At 54.4% G+C, this 21862-nt stretch overlaps 2 protein-coding genes across 3 annotated transcripts in view; both read right to left on the reverse strand.

The window, feature by feature from the left end:
- Positions 1 to 21205, reverse strand: part of DHRSX (dehydrogenase/reductase X-linked) — a 123540-nt gene extending 102335 nt beyond the window's left edge. Inside the window, exon 1 of the mRNA XM_072955906.1 lies at positions 21072 to 21205. Coding sequence (XP_072812007.1) covers positions 21072 to 21180 — 109 coding nt within the window. The 5' untranslated portion in view covers positions 21181 to 21205. The remainder of the gene's footprint in view (positions 1 to 21071) is intronic.
- Positions 12245 to 21212, reverse strand: ZBED1 (zinc finger BED-type containing 1). 2 transcript variants are annotated; one of them, XM_072955883.1, is made up of 2 exons: positions 21072 to 21212; positions 12245 to 14911 (listed from the first exon to the last, which is right to left on the reverse strand). In XM_072955883.1, the coding sequence occupies exon 2, from the start codon at positions 14856 to 14858 to the stop codon at positions 12747 to 12749; it is 2112 nt and encodes a 703-aa protein (XP_072811984.1). In that variant the 5' UTR covers positions 14859 to 14911; positions 21072 to 21212; the 3' UTR covers positions 12245 to 12746. The 2 variants fall into 2 exon arrangements, with proteins under 2 accessions (XP_072811984.1, XP_072811985.1); XM_072955884.1 differs by having other exon boundaries at positions 12245 to 14908; positions 21072 to 21210.
- Positions 21213 to 21862: the final 650 nt, after the last annotated feature.

Below are 21862 nucleotides of genomic sequence, written 5' to 3' on the forward strand. Positions count from 1 at the left end.
TGCACAGAAATCACTTCCCTCACGAGTCACCGCTCTCTGGCGGAGCCAAGCTGTCCACACATTCTGTGATCCCTCTACACACACACCCTACTGCATGTGAATCAGCCACAACGTCCAGCAGCCCCAACGGGGCGTGAACACGTCTGTAGCTTTTACAAGGTGACCGTGTGTGGTGTTTAATGTCACATGGACATTTCCCACCTCAAAGAACCGACCACAGGATGACCAAATAATGTTGTAAACTGGTTCACGGGTCCATGGGATGTCACAAAATGAACTGGGACCCGGGACGTGAGTGGCTTTCTCGCCTTCCCACGTACATGGGAGGTTTCAAGGCTGTGGACAAGAGCCCCTTGTGTCTCCAACACAAGGTCCCCAGGAGCTGCCTTTCTGCAGTTACTATTGGAAAAGCAGCCTTCACCCGCACAAAAAGATGCTGAACATCGCTCATCAATAGGGAAATGCAAACCAAAACCTAGTTGTGCCCCCACAAAAAATAAAAATAAATGCATTTTAAAAGAAAAAAAAAAGAAATCTCAAGTGAAGAGATCCAACGGAGACAGATTTTCGTGGGCACCTGCAATGTCCCCAAAGCTGTCTATTCCTAAGTAGAGGCTGCGGGAAATTGAACAAAGGTATTCATAACGGCTCCCACGTGAGCAAGGTCTACAGTCCCTTCTCCGGGGCGGACGAAACTCAGAGAACCCTGAATCGGGTGTAGGGCATTGACCAGAAAACGCAAGAGACGGCCAGGAGAGAGGCTGCCCCTTCCAGCCCCCCGAGGACGGTGTTTGCACCTCCACCACCTGCATCCTGCCACGTCACATCCACACAAAAGGTTCATCCGCCCATGGAGGCCACACCCCCACGGAGGGGATGAGAAGGGGCATCTGGGGATGGTGAGTGGAGGGATGGCGGGGAGAAAGGCACTGGACTTGAGGTCAAGGAACCCATCCCTCCAAGATGTGCTAAGGACAAGATGACCATCCTGACGCTGGGAAACCAGGGCAGCCATGAGCCAGTCCCGACCTTCCCCAGGGAGTGGACTTCCAGGGTAAGCGGCTGACACCACCCTCCTAGAACAGTCCGGGTGTCAGGCTGTCAAATCCCCGAGCCCTGGTCTGGGAGGTGCACCTTCCTCTGCCTTCTGCCGAGAGCCAAGGACAAGGATGTCACAGGTCCTCCCTGGTCATGTGAACATCAAGGCTCCCAGGATGACTTAACACGTCAACCTGGCCGGGCTGTGGGGCCCAGATACCTGGTCAGACATCACTCTGGGTGTTTCAGTGAAGATGTTTTGTTGGATGAGATGAACGTTTACATCAGTGGGCTTTAAAGAGGAGAAGGTATAGCTCAGTGGTAGAGTATGTGCTTAGCATGCACAACGTCCTGGGTTCAATCCCCAGTCCCTGTGTTTACATAAATAAAGAAACATAATTACCTCCCCAAGCCACACACACAAAAAGTTAAATTAAAAAAAAATTTCAGTGGACTTAAAATGAAGCAAATTGTCCTCCCTGGTCTGGGTGAGCCCTGTCTAATCAGGTGACAGCCTTAATAGAATAAAGACTGAGATTCCCCAGGGAAGAGGGAATTCTGCTTCCACGGAGCCTTTAGACTCCAACTGCAAGTGTCCCATGGGTTTCCAGCCTACTGGTACACCGTGCAGATTTTGGACCTGCTACACCCCAAAATTACATGGGCTAATTCCTTAAAATGAATCTCTCCATAGATAGATAGACAGATAGATAGATAGATAGACAGACAGACAGACAGGATGGATGGATGGATGGATGGTTGGATGGTTGGATGGATGGATGGATGGTTGGATGGATGGTTGGATGGTTGGATGGATGGCTGGATGGACAGATGGATGGATGGACAGATAGACAGGTAACTTGAAAGATGACAGACAGTACATGCATAGATGATATACTGAAAGGTGACAGATAAATAACAGGGCACAGATGGATAGATAACTCAGATAGATAGATACAGACATACATAAAGCTGCAGATACAGTATGAGATAAGAAGTGAGACATTTCTATTGTAAGTATAGCCCATGTAATATTTGGGATCGCTTATACTAAAAAAAAAAAAAAAAAGCCTGTGCATTATGTATCTTGCGTCCGTGCTGACGGCATTGCTGCTGAGAGAGTGGACTCTTGAGCCAAATCTGTGCAAGCACATCCTGGGTGTTCCATCCAGAACACGCTTTCTCATTTCGGGCAGCATTGGACAAACGTTTCCAAAGCTCTCAGTTCCGCCTCTGCTTTGATGACCGATGCCATCTCGAAATCGTATCTCCCTCCTTGCATTTCACCCTGAGTACTCAGGAGAAACTAGTCCATGCCACTGACTCTGAGCTGAGAAACTTCCTTCCGAAACATCCAAGTGCACCACGCACAAGGTCCACGGTCCACAAAACACGGGGACACGGCTCAGCCAAGCTCTTTGCCACAAGAGCCTCGGTTCCGGTGCCCAGTAACACATTCTCCCCAAAAGCCCTTCTGATGCTCCCACATCTGCCTCCATTCTGCTCCTGGGGACACAAGTCCACCTCTAGGACCCCCAAGGTTTCCCGGCAGTCTCCCTGTTCCCCCGGAGCCCTCCTCAAAGGCACCGTCCTCGTCCACATCTCCACCAGCACTGCCGACACCTCCTCCGTCCTGCACCTCAAACCCCCTGCACCTCTGCCCGCCACCCACGCCGCACCCACTTCTACATGTTTAGGAGCCTGTTCCCATGTCCTCCCACACCTGGATGAGTGTCCCAGGGCCATCATAACAGAGGCCCCCAAACGAGGAGCTCTCCCCAGTTCCAGGGACCAACGTCCAAATTCACAGCGTCGGCATCAGGGAGCATCCACCCCAGGCCTCTGTCCTCGGCATGTGGATAGCATCTTCTACGTGGTCCTCTTTCTAAGCATCTGCGCCCATGTTTCCCCTCTGTACGAGGACCCCAGTCCTGTTGGAGGACTCACCCCAATGACTTCATCTTAACTCACTCATCCACAGGGACCTACTTCCAAATAAGATCACCTGCCCAGGTGTGGGAAGCTGAGACTCCGACACATCCTTTTTTGGGGGGGCGGGTCATGATTCCAACTGTGACAACAGTTGTACGCGTGCACACACACGCACAACCACATGAGGATATGCCAGCCCCCTGGGAGGGCAGGCGAGCCAGGCACCCTGCCCCCTGCATCTCCTGGATGGCGGTCAGTTCTCACACGCGTCGCTTCCACGACTCCCACAAAAGCTGGCTGCAAACAGACCCGTGGGCTCCCTCTAAATCACCCCCACGGCCCCCTCCCTTGTCCACACCCTGCACATCCCTGATCCTGTGTTCAACACCATCTCCTAGAGGCCAGCTCCTCTCCGACGGATGTCAGAGCGAATGCTCTGTAAATTCTGGATGTAATCCGATCACACCCACATCCACCGTGCCTGGCACCCACAGCGCCAGCTGCCCCGTCCCAGAGGGGCGTCTAGGAGCCGCCACGGGACAACGCCCGCACCTGCTCCCTTCCTCCAGAAAGGAGTGAGTTTTGCAGCCTCAGCATCCAACCCTGAAGCATAGAGCTACCTGCCCCTGGATTTGTTTTGGAGTCACCGGGCGCTTCGAGAAGAAAGGCAACTAAGCGTTTGGCAAACAGGATGCTTGGCGAAGGCGCAATGTTTGCAGGGCGCAAGGACTGGGGGCTCCCTGCCAGGCTATGTTTAGGATGCTCTGGGTCACGGTTCTGTTTGAACCGCCCGCGGTGGAGGGCGGACCTCGGGCCTGGGGGATGGCCAGCGCCTGGACACCCAGCAATGTGACAGCTCTCCGTGCGCAGAGCTCGCCGGCCACACGCCCGGATGCAGCAGGGACGGCTCCCAGACGGCGGTGCGGGAGAAGGAAACGGGGTCACCGTGGTGGTGTTTTCCGCCGTGAGTTCACCATGAAGATGGCTTACCTCAGTAAGACGCAGGCATGGTGGAGGGAACATTCCACGGCTCGGACCACGGGAGACATGTCTCATTCTAGGGAACCAATCCTGCGCCCAAGAACCTTGAAAAGGGAAAAAACATCTTCCCTTTTTTTTTTTCCTTTTGGAGAGGGGAAGTAATTACGTTTATTTATTCATTCATTTATTCTTTTAATGGCAGTACTGGGGATTGAACCAGGACCTTGTGCATGCTAAGCACACACTCTACCACTGAGCTACATCCTCCCGTGCCATTTTTTAAAAAATTCTTTTTCCCTCCCCCTTAACAGAGGCACTGGGGATTGAACCCAGGACTTCGTGCACGCCAAGCACGCGCTCCACCCCTGAGCTGTACCCCCACCCCTTGGTCTGTCATTTCACACGAGACGTTTTACAGCTGTTCTTCAAAAGAAAGGCTCATTGTTCCACCCACTACTTGGATGGCTCTCCAGGGAATGATGCCAAGCAGTGGGGAAAGGGAAAAAAAAAAAGCAGTTTCCAAAGGGTTCCATTGTGACCGTCCCCGCCCCTTCCTATGACATTTTTGAAATGACAAAATTACAGAAACGGAGCATAGATCAGTGGCGGTCAGGGGTGAAGGACGGGGTGGGGGGGTTGACATGAGAAAGGGGTGGGTGGGGCTTTGGAAGAGCCACACCGACGGGGTAGGCGTGGCAGGAAGGAGCAGGGGGCTCCTAAAATTGCTCTATGGGTCACCAGCGATGTGAAGACTCTCAAACCCACACGTGCAACAAAATCACACGGATGTGCACACTCAGACACCCGGGGGCGAGTCCGAGTTAAAACAGGGAGCTGCGAAGAGATCCAGGGGAGACAGAGGACAGCGCGGTCGGGGTGCAGCCCTGCTGGCCTGCAAGACGGGCGCCGCTCGGGGAGAAAATGGGGCACAGTTTGCACAGGATCCTTCCATTTCCTGTTGTAACAACTGCAGGAGAACCTACCACCCGCTCAAAGCAAGAACCTTTTTTTTTTTTAACATCAAAACTCAAGCCAAGGAGGGGGGAGATATAGCTCAAGTGGTAGAGCGCGTGCTTGTTAGCATGCATGAAATCCTGGGTGCAATCCTCGGTACCTTCTCTAAAAATAAAGTAAGGAGACCTAATTACCGCCTACCCCCCAAAAAACTCAAGCCATACAATATAGCCTTCTCTTAAAGGAAAAAAAATTAAACTAAACTAAAAAAGCCAAAACAAGGAACTCTGCCCTCTTGGCCGCCGTCTAGTCCTCGTGAAATGACCCAGGACCGACGGTTCCTTCTGAAGGGCGGGGGACCCGGTGCCCCGGTTCTTGTATCAAAGACTCAGGGCTGGACACACACGCCGTCATGAGACGAAGCGGACTCCAGGTACAGGCGTTTTCTAGACCCAGGCGGGCGTCACCAGCACCTCCCCTTTTGTCTACAAGGTTTCTGGACTTGGATTTATGTTCTGTGTTTCCCATCTTCCGCCCGACGTTCTGTCTGAGAGCACGCAGGGCAGAGGTCCCTTCCCTCAGTCCTTAAGTCCTTTGCTCAGGTGCTCCGAAGGAAAATAATACCGTGCGTCTACAAAAGCGGCACTTGGAAAGGTGCTCAAGGGCACACAGCACCAGGAAAATGTAAATCAAAGGCACCGTGAGGCACGCCTCTTCACGCCCACAAAGATGGCTATTATATTGGGATAAAAAACAAAACAAAACAAAAACACCCAAGAAATAACAAAGTTGGTGAGGATGTAGACAAACAGGAACCCTTCCACACTGCTGGTAGGGATGTAAAATGGTACAGCCACGTTGGAAAAGAGTGCTGGGGGTGGGTCTCTGAAAGGTTAAACACACAGACACTACAGCCTGGCTATACCATTCCTTTGTGTCAGTCTACCCAAGAGAAATGGAAAGAAGCATCTACTCAAAAATGTGTGATGAACACTCAAGACTCCATGACTCACAGTACCCAGAAAAGTGGGAACCACCCAAATGCATGGATGGATGGAAGGATGGATGAACAGAATGGTGTCCATCCACATGGGGGAATATAACTCAGCCAGGAAAAGGAGTGAAGCTCTGACACAGGCTACAATGTGGATGGACCCTGAACACAGGATGCTCAAGAGAGAGAAGCAGACACGGAAGATCATATATTCTATAATTCAATATTTATGAAAAGCTGAAATAGGGAAATGCATGCAGACAGGAAGCAGATGGTAGCCAGAGGCTGGGAGGATGGAGGAATGGTGAATGCTGGGGAATAGGTCCAGGGTTTCTTGAGGTGGGGGGGTGATAAAAACGTCCTGAAATGACAGAGATGTGGCACTTACATGATTCTTCAAGTATACTAATGTGTGGCATTTGATGGTGTGTCATACGAGGAACTATTTCTCAATAAAGTGGTTTATAATGGGGGACACCTTACTTAATCGTGAGTAATGGTAGATGGGTGGAGATGTGGGGATTCTGGCATCCTGCTCATCGATGAGGAATCAGCCACTAGATTCTATCCAAGCACATCCACCATGAATCTTCCACAATGTTATAGGTCCATTGATCTCAATAAAACTGGGTGGGGGAAGAAATGGGACAACACAGGGGTGTGCATAACTAACAGGGAATTACCTGGAGGCCGGGGCGATCACGCTTTCCATGAGAAAAACAGTTCAGAACTTTAGGAAAGAAAGTGACCCCCACCCCGAAAAAAACAAACAAACAAAAAAAGAGTCAAATATTCTGTGGTCACTTATACTTGGCTGTCAGTAAATTACAGAGAAATGATGGCATGAAGAGAAACAGGATACAAAGTTGTACGCAATGTCTAATGATGGAAAAAAAACTGAGTAATATTAGAGACATGAATCAAATGTTCATAGCAAAAGAGAAAAAGGAAAAAATCACGTCCACCAAGAACGACCTCTGAGAAGACTTCAATGTCAAGGAAGTCTTTAAAGTCGACAAAAAGAGTGGAGCAGATCCAAGGGAGGGGTTTTCACACGAGGGGAAGACACCTGGTGCCTGACTCCTTCAATATGAGGCAGTGAAATATTTTCTGACACGTCCTTTCAAGCCAGGGAGGGAGTGGGCCCCTGTACTCCTTGGACCCTGCATCTCTTATCGGCTTTCTTGTCGGGTAATCTATGGATGTAACACGTGTATCAGTTATGGATCAAGCCAGAGAAACAGAGCAACAGAACAAGGAGAAAGAGAGATTATTCAAAGGAATTGGTTCATGCAGCTGTAGACATACAAAGGTGCCAACTCAAAAATCTGCAGAGTAGACCAGCAGGCGGGAGACCCAGGGAGGAGCTGATGTCACATTCCAAGCCCAAACACCATCTGGAGGCAGAATTCCCCCTTCCTCGGGGACCTCGGTCTTTCTTTCCTCCTAACACCTTCAACTGATTGTATGAGGCCCACCCACAGCATGGAGGGCAATCTGCTTGACTCAAAATCTACCGATTTCAATGTGAACCTCATCTTAAAAAAAAAAAACCTTCTCAGAGACATCCAGGCTAGTTGTTTGAACACAGAAGAGCTGGGTCCATGGCCCAGCCACACTGGCATAAAATTAACCAGCACAAAGTATGAGAGTTTTTAATGCAACAGTGAGCCCTAACGAACTTCTGATGGGCATTATCTCAAAGCATGGACCCAGCTCTGAGAGTGAACTTCTTCCTTAGCCGAGCCATGGCCTCTAGTGAGACCTAGAGGAGAACTCTGGTGCAGCCACTAGGGATAACAGTACAGAATGACATTCTGGAAATGCAGACAGTAAAAAGATCAGCGATTGCCGGGTGGGGAGGGGGAGGGGGAAGGGATAAGCAGGTGGAGCAGAGGGTTTTTAGGGCTGTGACACTTCTCTGCACGATCCTATAACGACGGGAGACATGTCATTACACATTTGTCCAAACCCAGAGACTGTCCAACACCAAGGTGGGCTGTAATGTAAGCTGTGGATTCAGGTGGGGGTGTGTGAGGATGTGTCCACAAAGGTTCATCCACTGGGAACAATGTACCCTCTGGTGGGGGGTTGTTGATGAGAGGGAGCTGGTGCACACGTCAGGGCGGGGGGTGCACAGGAGGAAATCTGTACACTTTCCTCTCAGTTTTGCTGTGAACATGAAACTGCTCTAAAATATGGTTTACTGATTTTTTTAAAGGTTATGCTAGGAGTAGGGGACAGGAAGGACCCACACAGAAGGACACTGCTGTGTGGGGAGAAGCCCCAGTGGTGACAAGAATAAATCCAGAGGGGAGGGTGTAGCTCAAGTGGTAGAGTGTGTGCTTAGCACACAGGTCCTGGGTTCAATCCCCACTTCCTCCTCTGAAAATATACAAGTAAACCTAATTACCTCCCCCCTAAAAATAAACAATAAAACATTTTTTAGAGATTTTGAAAAAGGGGGTTAGGGTATAGCTTAAGTGGTAGAGCACGTGCTTGGCGTGCACAAGGTCCTGTGTTCAATCCCCAGTGCCTCTGTTAACAGGAATACACAGATGGTGGATAGTAAATACGTAAGTAGACTGATACATAGTAAACACACAGATGGATGACACAGATGTGGACAGATGAGAGATGACTGCTAGATGGACAGAATATTTTTTACAAGGACGTACAAACAGGATATAATGGTATAGAGATAATCAATCCCCTAGGCACAGAATCACAAACCTTAGTCAGTACGTAGCCAACTGGCCGGGGACACAATGGTCCCGTCACCTGCCGGCCCATAAAGCCCCTCTCAGCGTCCTCACTGCCCTGCAGGAGATGTCGCCTTCCCCGTCTCAGCTCCTCTCCAACCACCACCTCGTTTCCACGAAAACCCAGCCAGGAGCCTCCTACAAGCAGAAGCCCCGAGGAGACGCGGCACACCACGTACCGCCTCCCAGAACCCCCGCCGTCCGGGGGGGGGCCAGGCATCGGCTGCTGACCCCCCAGGAGAACTCCCCCTTCGAAGGCATCTGTGGAGGCCGCAGGGTTCCACCCGCCTCCTGGAGGAAACGCTTCCTGAGGGACGCGCTCCCCGCCGGGTGCCATCTGCCACCTGCTCCCGGTGCCTCCCGCCTCGTCTCGCGTGGCAGGAAACACAATCGAGAGAGTTTGGGTCAATCTAGAAGGCGAACAAACGGGGCTGAAACCCAGCGGCGGGCAGCGCTTCCCGGCCTGGCTTCAGGCCAGAGGTCGAACTCCTGAGCGGATCTGGCAAGGGTGCGCCCAGGAAAACAGAGGCCAGCGCCCCAACCAAGGTGCTTCCAGCCTTGGAGAAACGGACCAGGAAGCCGGAGAAAACACAGGTCCGGAATCACAGGTCCCGGAGGGCTCCGCGGCGGCACGCCCGGCCCTGCAGCCAGCAGCCCGGGTCTGCGGAGAGGAGGAGGGGACCAGAGGGCCAGGATCGTGACCCCAGCCCAACAGACCTCCGGCTGCGTGCCCGGCTGGGCTCCCACAGACGGCTGTGGTGGGGTGGTGGACGTGCCTGCCAGAGGCACGTGAGGAAAAGCATGAGCTGCCTTCCCCCCCGCCGCCCGGGGCAAGGCTGCAGCCACGAGAGCTCGGAAGCAGGTGGCCGAGGGCCCCCCCTGACCCCGTACAAGTCAGAGCCCGAAGGCCCAGCCACGAGTGTGCAAGATGTGCGAGGCACACAGCAGCTCGTGTTTCCAGGCAAAGGTACAAACCCGGTGCCGTTGGCCAGAGCACCTGTGAGGCATCCAAGTCTATGTCTTAATACAGGATGGTTTGTAGCATGAGGACCCACAGGGCTGCACGTTTCCAAGGAAAAGAATTCTAGTTGTTTGTCCAGGATTGGTCCAGGCTGCACCCAGCACAGCCTTCACGGGTCAATCAAGCCCCACATGTGAGGACCAGGGCCACGGAAACATCCTTTGCCCCTTGGCTGAAAACACATTTAAACGCTTGATGTAAAAGATGTCACACACACAAACACACACACACACACCACACACACACACACACACACACACACACAGTGGAGTATTACTCAGCCATAAAAAAGAATGAAATCATGCTGTTTGCAGCAACATGGATGGACTAGGAGATGATCAGACTAAGTGAAGTCAGACAGAGAAAGACAAATATCCTATGATACCACTTGGATGTGGAATCTAAAACAAATGATGCAAGTGAACTTATTTACAAAACAGAGCCACAGACTAAAAACAAACTGACCAGAGGGAGATGGGAAGGGGTAAATTGGGAGTTCGAGATTTGCAGGTACAAACTACTGTAAATAAAATAGATAAACAACAAGTTTACAGTGGGTAGCACAGGGAACTATACTCAGTATAGTGACCTATAATGAAAAATAATCTGAAAAGGAATACATGTTATGTGTACTCATGACCGCAAGACGGTGCTGTGCACCAGAAATGGACACAATCTTGTAAACTGACTAGACTTCAATGAAAAAAAATGAATAAAAATAAAAACACACCCTCGAATCTATCATTCCCTGAGCTGGTTTTCCCTTCCCTTCTTGGGGCTGCTATGAAAAGTTAACATGAGGCCGCGCTGCAGAAGAGGAGGAAAAAAACAGCTCAAAATGATGACCTTACAGCAAGATGTGAGCATGAGACACAGTGTTTTGAGGAAGCAGAGAAAGACGAGTTTAACAGCAAGATCTAAGCACAAAACACACGCGCACACAGAGGATCTTGAGGAAGCAGGTGCTGGGCAGGCCCAGATAAGAGACGGCCGTAACGGTCAGTGTCTTTACGAGAAATCCTGGACGACACCAAATCCGAGTCACTTATCAAGCCGTCCCACTTAACATCCGGTGGGGAACCCTCTGGAAGTGGCGGGTTATCACGACTGAAATCTGGCCCATTTATTTAAACTCAAAAATGTTTGTGGAGAAAGATTAAATGTTTGAACCCGCCTCCCCTCCCCCACTGGGAACACAGGCAAACAATAATATGCAGTAAGAAAAATAGGACAGGATGTTGACCGTGGGGTCTGGCTGTCTCTGGGGTACTGTGTCTTCTTAAGTGGAAGGGTGGGGAGTGGGGGGAGGACACAGGAAAGGATGGAAAACCCCCAGGTACCCGCATGCTACATACACCCCAGTCCGTGTTCTCTGCTTAGAAAGGCTCGGGTTAGGGGGCGGGTGTAGCTCAGTGGGAGAGCACATGGTGAGCATCCACGAGGTCCTGGGTTCAATCCCCAGTGCCGCTACTTAAAAAGTAAATAAATAAACCTAATTACCTCCCCCACCAAAAAAAAATTTTTTTTAAATAAAAAAATAAACTATCAGTTGATTAAAAAAAGAAAAAAGAAAAGAAAAGAAAAGAAAGGCTCAGGTTTATAAAACCAACCTCCTTGTCATTCAGCCCAGGCCCAACAGAAGGCCAGCCCACGGAAGGAAAGTGGTGGCTTTATACGTGGCTTTATTCCCCATAAAGACATTCTGATGCAAAAAGACTCACACATGCATCACAGCGCTGGATCCCCGAAGACCCCAAAACAAAGCACAGTGAACTTATTCTTCACGGCCTGGAAAAGGTTCTTTAAGCAAACAAATAGACCAAGGAGTGAAAAAAAAAAACACTTTCTCTCGTGGCCAGGCAGTTTCTGGCCAGGGCTGGCATCACTGACACACGCCAGCTACACAGGTAAGTGAGAAGTCGGCTTACTTCTGGGGTTTCTGGAACGAGAGTCCAACTTGAAAGCACAGAATAAGAAAAAAAAATACAGGCGGGGAGGAGAGCCGGCAACCGGACGAGGGCTTCGGAAAACCAGCAGGGGAAAGGCAGAGGCTGCTGGCGAGAGGGACACACGTATCATGAGCTACAGAAAGCCAAGATTTTAAGAAGTAAGTCTGCGGGGGCCGGATGGAAGCAGCAGAATATAGCCCGTGGAGGCAGGAGGTACGTCTCTGGGGCTGATCTTCCAGCCTGGGAGCACAGTGGGGACACCTTACAGAGCCGGGACCTGGGACTCCTTCCGGCCACCCTGCTCCTGAGACTCAGACCTGAGGGTCTCTTGAGACAGCGAAGCCATCTCTTTCTTTCCAAGAAAAAGGGCAGGGTTCTCGGTGTTTAAGAGCAGGCTCTCCAGGGCGGGGAGGGGGAATCCTTCTGTAGTCTCGTCCCAGGAAAAGAGACTCTGGGGAAACCCAAAGTTTTAGCACCAGCCGCACAAGCACCCAAACCACCTCCAGACCCACGTGCTCTGGGGCTTGCAAGGACCGTGAATTCCGGCAAGGGGAGGGGAAAAAAAAAAAAAAAAAGACTCATTAACGGCGGAAAATTCAACACACCCCACACCTCTTTTCTGCTTTTTTATAAGCGGTTGCATTGCACCCTCCATTTTAACACCTCCCACCCAACGTAAAACCAGTCTCTCTTCCAAACAGGGTACAGTGTCTCCCCGTGCGCACCGGTACCCACAGGTCGCTCAAATCCAGCGAGACGGCTTGTGTGCAGGAGACAGAAGGAGGCTGATCTCGACTGCAGACGTTTCCTTGTTTTTCTCCGATTTAAACCCAAACCCTCCCTGGCGGAGAAAGCGAATGCTGGGATAAGGGGATGATGTAGAAAATAAAGCATCCGACGTGGACTTAGGCGTCTGGAATCCTACGAGCCAACATTTACAGCTTCTCCAAGTCACGCCTTTCCCTTTGGCAGGGAGGCGAGCCCCGCCCCCGCGAGGAAGCACGCCCCATGTCCCCACCGCAAAGCCGGGTCTCTCTTGCTCCGTGTTCCGGGTCGCGGCGGACAACAGAGCCCCGGCCAGGGCCCCCGCACCACCCCCGCCCCCGGCGCGCCGGCTACACGAAGCCGCCGTCCCGGACGCCCAGGTAGCCGGCGTGGCCCGCGTCCCCCAGCGCGCAGCCCTGCTCGTGGTCCAGGCCCCACTCGCCCTCGTCCTCGTCCTCCAGCTCGGCGCCGGCGCCGGCGCGCGCGTTCTCGTACAGGAAGACCTGCTCGTCCACGTGCGCGGGGGCCAGGCGGTTGCGCTTGGCGAGGACCACGTTGGCCGCCGAGCCGAAGAGGCGCTCGGGGCAGACGCGCGTGGCCGCCACGCACCAGTACCTCTGCAGCACCTTGGGGAGCACGGGGAACAGGGCCAGGCGGTCCGACCACCACTTGAGCGGGTCCTCGCCGAGGCCCAGCACCTTCTGGGACTTGAAGTTGCTCAGCTCCTCCACCACCTGCGCGTGCCACTCCTCCTGGTCCTCCACGCCCCCCGTCGGGCAGAAGATCTCCGCCAACATGTTGTTAATGACGCTGGCGGGCGCCGGCGTGGGCGACAGCGCCCGCTTCTTGGCCGGCGGCTCGTCGGGCACGGTGTACACCTTGTCCTCAGCGGGCCGGCAGGCGCCCTCCTTCAGCTTCTCCAGGAGCCCCTTGGCCTCCTCCACCACCCGGTTCTCCACCTGCTGGCGCTCGAAGGCGGACAGGAAGGGCAGCCTCTTGTAGCGCGGGTCCAGGAAGGTGGCCACGTTGAGGAACATGTCGATCTCGGGCGCCTCCTGGTAGGTCCTGGCCAGCTCCTTGGCGATCACCTCCTTGGCCATGCTGATCTCCTTGGAGTCGGTCTCCTTGACGTTCAGCGTGGTGTTGAGCAGCATGTGCAGGAGGGGCTTCACCATGCTGATACTGGGGTACCTGGAGGCCGAGAGCATCTCGGCCACCTGCTGGAACGGCTGCAGGAGGTCCACCAGCCCCTCGATGGTGGCCCACTCGGCGGCCTCCAGCATCAGGTGGTGGTTGTTGCTGTCCTCCAGCAGGACGCCGGCCACGGCGAACTGCTGCTCCTTGAGGCGCTGCAGCATGGCCAGCGTGCTGCCCCAGCCGGGCACGCGGTTGCTGACCAGCATGCAGGGCGCGGCGCGCTGCTGCGTCTGCTTCTGGTAGAGCATGTACATGGCCACAGTGGACTGCTGGAAGTACTCCACCAGCCGGCGGCAGCGCGCCAGCAGCGCGCCCAGCTTGGGCAGCTGGAAGGCCTGCTGGATGCCGGCGTCGAACGTGTGCCCGAGGCAGGGCATCTGCACCGCGATGTCCAGCAGCGAGCAGGCCTTGGCCACGTCCTTCCCGCCGTCCGTGGTGGCCCCGAACACCTTGGAGCTGACGCCCCACTCGATGAAGGTCTCGTACAGGACGCGGGTGATGGTCTCCGCCGCGTTGTCCTCGGGCACCTCGAAGGTCTTCAGGCAGCGGGAGCCCACGGACAGGCCGTGGGGGGCGCCGCCGCCGCCGCCGCCGAGGAAGTGGGCGGCCAGCGTCACGTAGGTGCGGTTCTGGCTCTCGCTGCGCCACAGGTCGGTGGAGATCCCGCAGCACGCGGCGTCCGCCAGCTCCTTGAGCACCGCGTCGCGCACGGCGCCGTAGCGCTCGGGGATGGCCTTGCTGCAGAAGAACTTCCTGCTGGGCAGCTCGTAGCGCGGCTCGGCCGTCCGCAGCAGCACCTTGAAGGTGGGCTCGTCCACGATGGATGCGGGGTAGAGCCCCTCGCAGATCAGGCCCATGACGGCGGCCGTCAGCTCCTGCTGCCTCTTGCCCTCGTGGCCGTGCGCCCCCTTGGCGGCCGCCAGCGGGTCCTGCGCGCCCGGCGGGTGCGGCGCAGCGGCAGCCGCCTCGGGCTTGAGCTTGGAGAAGGCGGTGGCGAAGGCCTCGCGCATCTGCTCCGTGTTGCTCTTGACGAACTCACAGAACTCGTCGGGGTGGTTCTTCTCCAGGTGGTAGGAGAGGTTGGACGTGTTGCCGGAGTAGGCGATCTGCGCCATGCAGATGCGGCAATAGATCTTCTTCCACTGCAGGATGCAGCCGTCGGCGTTCGTGTCGAAGCCGAAGTACCGCCACACCTTGCTCTTGGCCCGCGGGTGCGCCACGAGCTTCAGGTCGCTCTGCGAGCTGTCCAGGCTCTTGCCCTCCATCGCGCCGCCGCCCGGGCCTGCCCGCCCGGCCTCCGCTCATTCGGGGCGACCTGCTAAGAAGCAGCGAGACAAACACAGCGTGAGACCGGAGCCGGGCTCGGGGGGGAGGAGGGCGCGGGGGGCCCGGGCGGCGCTGCTGCGGGCCCGAGGGCGCGCGGACAGAAGGGGCCCCGCGGCCGCTGCGCGCGTGCGCACGGGGCTGCTGCGAAGCAGACGGGAGAGTCGGCCACGTGAGCGCGCTCCTCCATGCAGGCGCCGCCGGTCTGAAGACATGCATCGTTGGTTCTGGTTTCTTGGAAGATCTTGGACTCCTCACGACAGCTCTCTGCCCCGCCTCAGCAGTTCTGAATTCTGTTCTAGGAGATCCATTAGCCTGGCACCAACCAAGCAGGCTCATTTCCCAGGGGGAGGCCATGCGCCCAAGGGCCCCACCCCCAGCCCAAGAAGACCCACCGCCCCATCTGAGACCCCCCTGCGTGTGTCACCCACCGCCCACCACCACTTGCTTCTCAAATCTGAGAAGCAAATACAGGGTCTTAATTTGCTGCGAGCAGTCATTCATTCAGTTGGCAGAGAGGCATTACATAAAATTTTTCAAATTTTCTTTTAAAGTGATGCTTTTCTGAACACGATGAGATATCACCTTACCCCCGTCAGAACGGTTTTCATTGAAAATTTTCATCAAAAAGAACACAAATAACAAATGTTGGCCAGGGTGTGGAGGAAAGGGAACCCTCCTACACTGCTGGAGGGAATGTAAATTGGTGCAGCCACTGTGGAAAAGTGTGGCGATTCCTTTAAAAGTTAAAAATAAACTACCACATGACCCAGCAATCCCACTCCTGGGTACATCTTGGAAAAAGTAAGAAAAACCTCTAACTTGAAAAGACACGTGCACCCCAGTGTTCACAGCAGCACTATTTACAATAGCCAAGACATGGAAACAACCTAAATGTCCATCCACAGATGACTGGATAAAGAAGATATGGTATATTTACACAATGGAATATTACTCAGCCATGAAAAAGAATGAAGTCATGCCATGTGCAGCAGCGTGGATGGACCTAGAGATGATCATACTAAGTGAAGTAAGCCAGACAAAGACAAATATCACATGGTATCACTTATATGTGCAATGTGAAATATGATGCAAATGAATATATTTAAAAAGCAGAAACAGACTCACATAGGAAAGAAACATGGTTACCAAAGGGGAAGAGGGAGTAAGATAGGGGGAGGGGGGTAAGAGGAACAAACTACTATGTATAAAATAAATAAGCTACAAGGATGTATTATGCAGCACACAGGACAGACTCAATATTTTATAATAACTGTAAATGGACCATAACCTTTAAAACTTGTGACTCATTACGTTGTACATGTGAAACTTACACAATATTGTACATCAATTATCCTTCAATAAAAATAAAAAGACGCCTTTTTGAACTGCGGGTGCATGTGGGATCAGGAACCGGGTTGGGACAATAATGGATTTCCCCTTCCCTACAACTTCGCCAAAAGCCCACCGTGGACCCTCACACCTGGGCGCAGAAACACCCATTAGCTGTGAACGCACACAAGAATCCCCAGGCTCTCAGCGGGGAAGTCTGCACAGTCTAAGGGCCAGCCCCCCGGCTTCCCGCTGTTGGTGACGTCCACCCGTCTGGTCTCTTGAAGCTGCCACTCAGGGCAGCTGAGTCTTCCTAAAAAGTGTCTGTCTGCTCCTCAGACACAGAAGACCAATTTATGGTTACAAAAGGGGAAACAGAGTGGGAGAGAAACAAATTAGGGGCATGGAATGAACAGATACACACAGCGATACATAAAATAGATAAGCAACCAGGATTCGCTGTGTAGCACGGGAAACTATATTCAGTATCTTGGAATAACCTGTAGTGGAAAGTCATCTGAAAAAAATATATAGAAATAAATAACTGAGTCACTTTGCTGGACACCTGAAACTAACACAATAGGGTAAATCAACTGTACGTCAATTTTTTTTAAATTTTTTTTAATTAAAAGAAAAATGGTGTCTGTTAAGTCTGCACCCAGTACAGCACTCTGGGGGTTAAACCACAAACTATAGCAACCAGATAGTTTCTGAGCAGGGAGAGTATGTTCAGAGCCAAAACTTGGTAACTAGAATGGGTTGCAAAGCACCCCGTCCCAAAACTCATGGTTCTCCCAGAACCTGCCAAGGGGATTGTATTTGGAAACAAGGTCTTTGCAGAAGTGATGATGTGAAGGGTCTGAGAGGAGGTCCTCCTGGAGGAGGTGGCCCTGCATCCAAGGACACTGTCCTCATAAGACAAGGACAGACACAGACACACAGGAGCAGCCACATGGAGATGGAGGCAGAGACGGGAGGGAGGCGGCCACCGGCCCAGGGACGCCTGGAGCCCCCAGAAGCTGGAAGAGGCAAGGAGCGACCCTCCCCTGGAGCCTCCGGAGGGAGCGCGGCCCTGGGACACCTTGACCTCAGACGTCTGGTCTCTAGGACTAGGGGGAGGGTGGATGCCTGTAGTTTTACGTACATTGTTTCAGCCGCCCCAGCACTCTGAGGATGAAGACAAAACTCTTCAAAGATACTGACTGTTCACATCACCCCTAGCGCTGAGCAGGAGTCTCTGAATGTCCCCAGGTCCTCACTGACAGTCAGGCCCTGCCATGCTGGCTTGAGGTCAACAACGCCTGCCTGGGGCTTTCTGGGGAGAGGTGGCACCATGGGGCTGATTTACGGCACATGTTGTGGGGGATGGGGGCAAAAGGATGCGGTGCTGTGACCAGCGCCAGCCCAAGAGCTCACAGGTGAGGCCCGCAGTCTCCAGGACCGGGGCGGATGGCAGGATCCAACACAGCCAGGACCTCCAGAAAGGAGAAACCCCAATACGAGACTTCAGCCAAACGAGGAAGGGACACCTGGATGTGGCCGAGGCACTCAACGAACGTGACAAGAACGGTGCAGCGGGCACCACACCTGAGCTCTGGGATGTGAGCCATTCCAGCAGGTACCACAACTGGGATCTGGATTTTGAGTGTCCGTCCTACCTGGACAACACGATTCAGGTTTTGTTTCATCAGATCTTCCTATTCACTGTGATGATGGTGATGAATTCTTGTTGGCACTTGGCAGGAGGTCCTGGTGCACACATCTGCACACACAAAGCATCCTCAACAAAGAGGCTTCTTAAGGAGGACCTGCCTGCATGGCCTCCATCAACTCCTTCAGGCCAGAGAGTGATGTCAGAACCCCCAGGGACCCCTCCCCCAGTAAGGAGGCCACGCACAGTAGGGCGGTTCTGAAAGGATACGTTTAAGGCAGCTGGGCAGAGCCGCCGGCCACTGTCTTCAGGGCCAGGTGCACAGAGAGCTCTCTGTCCATCAAGGGTCAGGAATCAAGGTTTTGCCCCAGCAGCCTCCCTCCCCGAAGGGGACCACTGCCAAGACGATGCCGGGGCTCCGGCAAGATCCTGCCTTTCCGCACATCGGAGAGACTGGCCAGATCTTTGTCTGCTACAAACAACACAGGGAACATTGCCACAGATGCAGGGAGAAACAGCAGCATGAAGAACCTTCTACTTCTCAGCGGGTATTTCAAACAGCCACGCCTCTCCTTACGGGAGCGTACACATTCCTCTCCCTGATTTTTGTTTGGTTGGATTTTTTGGGTTTTTTTTTTTTTTGAGAATATAGTTATTTTTCATTAGGGAAAAAACATGTTACTGGGAATAACAGACAAGAGGCTTGCTACTGGTATCTTCACTACATGCATCAGTATGTTTTCAATTTCTCTTTTAATTCTGTTTAAATTTCTTAAATTTAATATAAATTTATGTTTACTTTAAATGTAATTTATTAAGGTCCATATTGATAAGCAAACGTCAGAAAACAAAAGCTTTTGGGGTAAATGGGTCCTCATTTCTTCTTTTTTTTCTCTTTTTCTTCTTCTTCTTTTTTTTTCTTTTTCCCAAGAGTAAAAAGAGCCTAAGATTACAAAGTTTGAAAACTGCCTAGAACCACAGACCCTAACTGTTCTCAGGTACACAAAGAGAATTAACTTTCTCTTTATAAGAGGGTTTTGGTTTTGTTTTGTTTTGTTTTTAAACCACCCTATGGTTTGGGAACTAGGATGGGACCTAGAATAGTTTTCGGTGGAGGGTCACTGCAAATGTAGAAATCCATCTTCCTCAGCAGAAGGCCTGCCTCCTCTTTGCAACAGCATTTTTAGGGGAAATTTCTGCACGGTATGAGAACTGCCCTCTGAAACACACACATTAGATTTCTGTCTCCAAGACTCACTGACGCAGGAGAGAAATTTAACCTGTCAGAGGCAATCACAAACAGCCCAGAGAATCTGGGAATCAGGCCGTCTCCCGGCAGTCCTTCCTTGCTCACACGCCGTCTCTATCAAGTCATGGCTAGTCTGCCACGATCCTGGCTTTTGATAACGCATCTTAAGAACCAGCACCGTTCAGGAGAGCGTTGCTTTTTTAGCATCTTCCTCTCCCTCTTCCATGTGAACTCACGCTCAGTTGATAAAACCAGACAACGCACAATTTCCAAAGTTCTCAGGAAAAAAAAAAAAACCCACTTACTCCCTACCTGAACCAGGTCTGTTACACTGGCTTCAGTTTACCTCCATGCCCAGGGCAAAGTTCAATGTCTCCTCCTCAAAAGTCCATTCCACTTAGAAGCAAATTTTTATAAATGGGTCAAAAAGCACAGGGGAAAAAAAAAAACAAAAAACCACAATCCTGGTCAGACGCTCTTTCCTTTTTTCATCCCAGTCTCTCCAGGGCGCACAGGGGTGCTTCCCAGGGGCCACCGGGGACCATGCCCGGAGTGTGGAAACATAAGCAGACCTTAGGCTACGTGTCTCTCTCCTTGCACCACACAGTAAGGAGACTGGCCACGAGGTAACAGCGCAACAGAGCAGGGCCCCGTGGGGTCCCCCCGGTACAAACCCTTCCCGTTTCTTGTTAGTGGGACATAGACTTCCTTCAGCCTCCTGGACCTTCCCTGAGTTCCAAAGGACAGAGTCAAAACAGTAGCTAATCAGGGAAGGGAGGGGATGCAGAGAACAAGGGAACAACCTTCAAGAAACAAGAGTGCAGCCTTGGGGAGGGTCCTGCTTCCCCCTCAAGGCACATCCAGAGCAATGCGGCCGAGTTCTCCTGCAGGAACTAGGCCCCCACCGGGGTGGAGGACGGCGCCTCCAGGCTGAGCCCAGGATTCCTGGAGCCCCGTCCTGGTGCCTCCCCACCGGCCCATCAGAAGACAAGTCACACCCCTGCAGCCCCCACCCCACATTTTGCCTATTAGAAATGTCTCCCCCCAAACCATGGGGAGTTTGGGGCCTTTAAGCAAGAGCCACCCCTTCCCCTGGCGGGGTCCTGCCATAAACCTTTCTCGGCTGCAAACTCCGACATTTCCCTTTGTTGCCCTCACAAACTTTGGCTCCACCACCACCATCACCACCATACTCACTTCCCTGCATATTTTGTTTCGGAAAATGGTTATTTTTCACCTAAAAGATGAAATGTCATTTATGCTCCGAGAGCCTAGAGTTAGTCTCATGCCCTGTAAATCACGGCAGAGAGAAACACCGCGGTTCCCCCGCGTCAAGGGCTCGGCACCCCAGTATGGACAGACACAGCTCCCCTACGCCCACCAGCACCCCGGAAGTCCCCAGTCAGTCAGCGAGAAGGACGCCCACGGGTCCTGACACCGGGGAGGTCGCGAAGGCCCGAGAAACAAGTGGCCACTGAGCGGCAGCGCCCTCCCCCCAGGCCTCCGGGCGCCCCCCAGCCGCCCGGCCCCCGAGCGCGCCCCGCGCGTCCCCTCCGGGAAGGCCGGCCGACCGGGCCCGGCGCTGGCGGCCGGTGTCGCGGGCGCCCCCTCGGCCCTGTGGGCGGAACCGAGCTGGGCGGGGGCGCGCGGGCCCCGGGGACCCCCCCCCGGGCGGGCGGCGGGGAGGGCCGGGGGCGCGGCCCGGGCGCACCAGCCCCCGCGCGCCCGCCTGGGCCCTGCTTCCGGGGGCGCCGCCCGCCGCCGGGTCAAGGGCACGCGGGGCCCTGCCGCGCGCCCGCCATGTCCCGGGGGGTCCCCCCGAGCGAGGGGCGCGCCCCTGGCCCGGTGCCACCGCCGCCTCCGCCGCCACGGGCCCCCCGCCCGGCCGCGCGCCCCGACCCCCGCCCGCCCCCGGCCGCTGACCTGGCTCCGCGAAGCCCCCGAGGCAGCGGCGCAGCAGCTGCGCCAGGACCACCGCCGCGCCCACCGCGTAGACCCGCAGGGCCGCCCGCGCCGCAGACAAAGCCGACATGGCTGCCCGGCCGCCGCTTCCGCGCCGCCCGCGGGACTCGGCGCCCGGCCGGACGGCGGAAACGCGCCCGCGCCGGCCCGCCCCCCGCGCCCGCGCGCCGCCCGGCCGGCCCCGCCCCGCGCGCCCCGCCCCGCCCCGCCCCGCGCGCCCCGCGCGCCCCACGCGCCCCGCGCGCCCCACGCGCCCCGCGCGCCCCGCGCGCCCCGCGCCGATCCCCGCCCGGGCCCGGGCCCGCGAGGACCGTGCGCCCCAGCCCAGCCGCGGGCCCCAGGGACCCCCGCCCGGAGCGTGCGCCCCCAGCCCAACCGCGGACCCCAGGGACCCCCGCCCGGACCGTGCGCCCCCAGCCCAACCGCGGACCCCAGGGACCCCCGCCCGGACCGTGCGCCCCCAGCCCAACCGCGGACCCCAGGGACCCCCGCCTGGACCGTGCACCCCCAGCCCAACCGCGGACCCCCGCCGGGAGCTCAGACCCCAAACCATGAACACACATCCGAACTGTAGACCCCCTACTCTGATCATGGACCTCAAGCCAGACTCTGAACCCCCTACCGAGACCGCAGGACCCACCCCCAACCCAGACCCTGGGACCCCTTCCTAAACCACAGACCCCCAGAGACAGCTCCCCAGACCCCAGAACCACCACCAGGACCATGCACCCCACCCAGATGCCCACCTATGC

This window comes from Vicugna pacos, chromosome X (assembly GCF_048564905.1).
Source record: "Vicugna pacos chromosome X, VicPac4, whole genome shotgun sequence".
NCBI lineage: Eukaryota > Metazoa > Chordata > Mammalia > Artiodactyla > Camelidae > Vicugna > Vicugna pacos.

What these genes read in the sequence shown, in the direction of transcription:
- ZBED1 (XM_072955883.1), bottom strand. Translation starts at nt 14,858, where the DNA reads ATGGAGGGCAAGAGCCTGGACAGCTCGCAGAGCGACCTGAAGCTCGTG.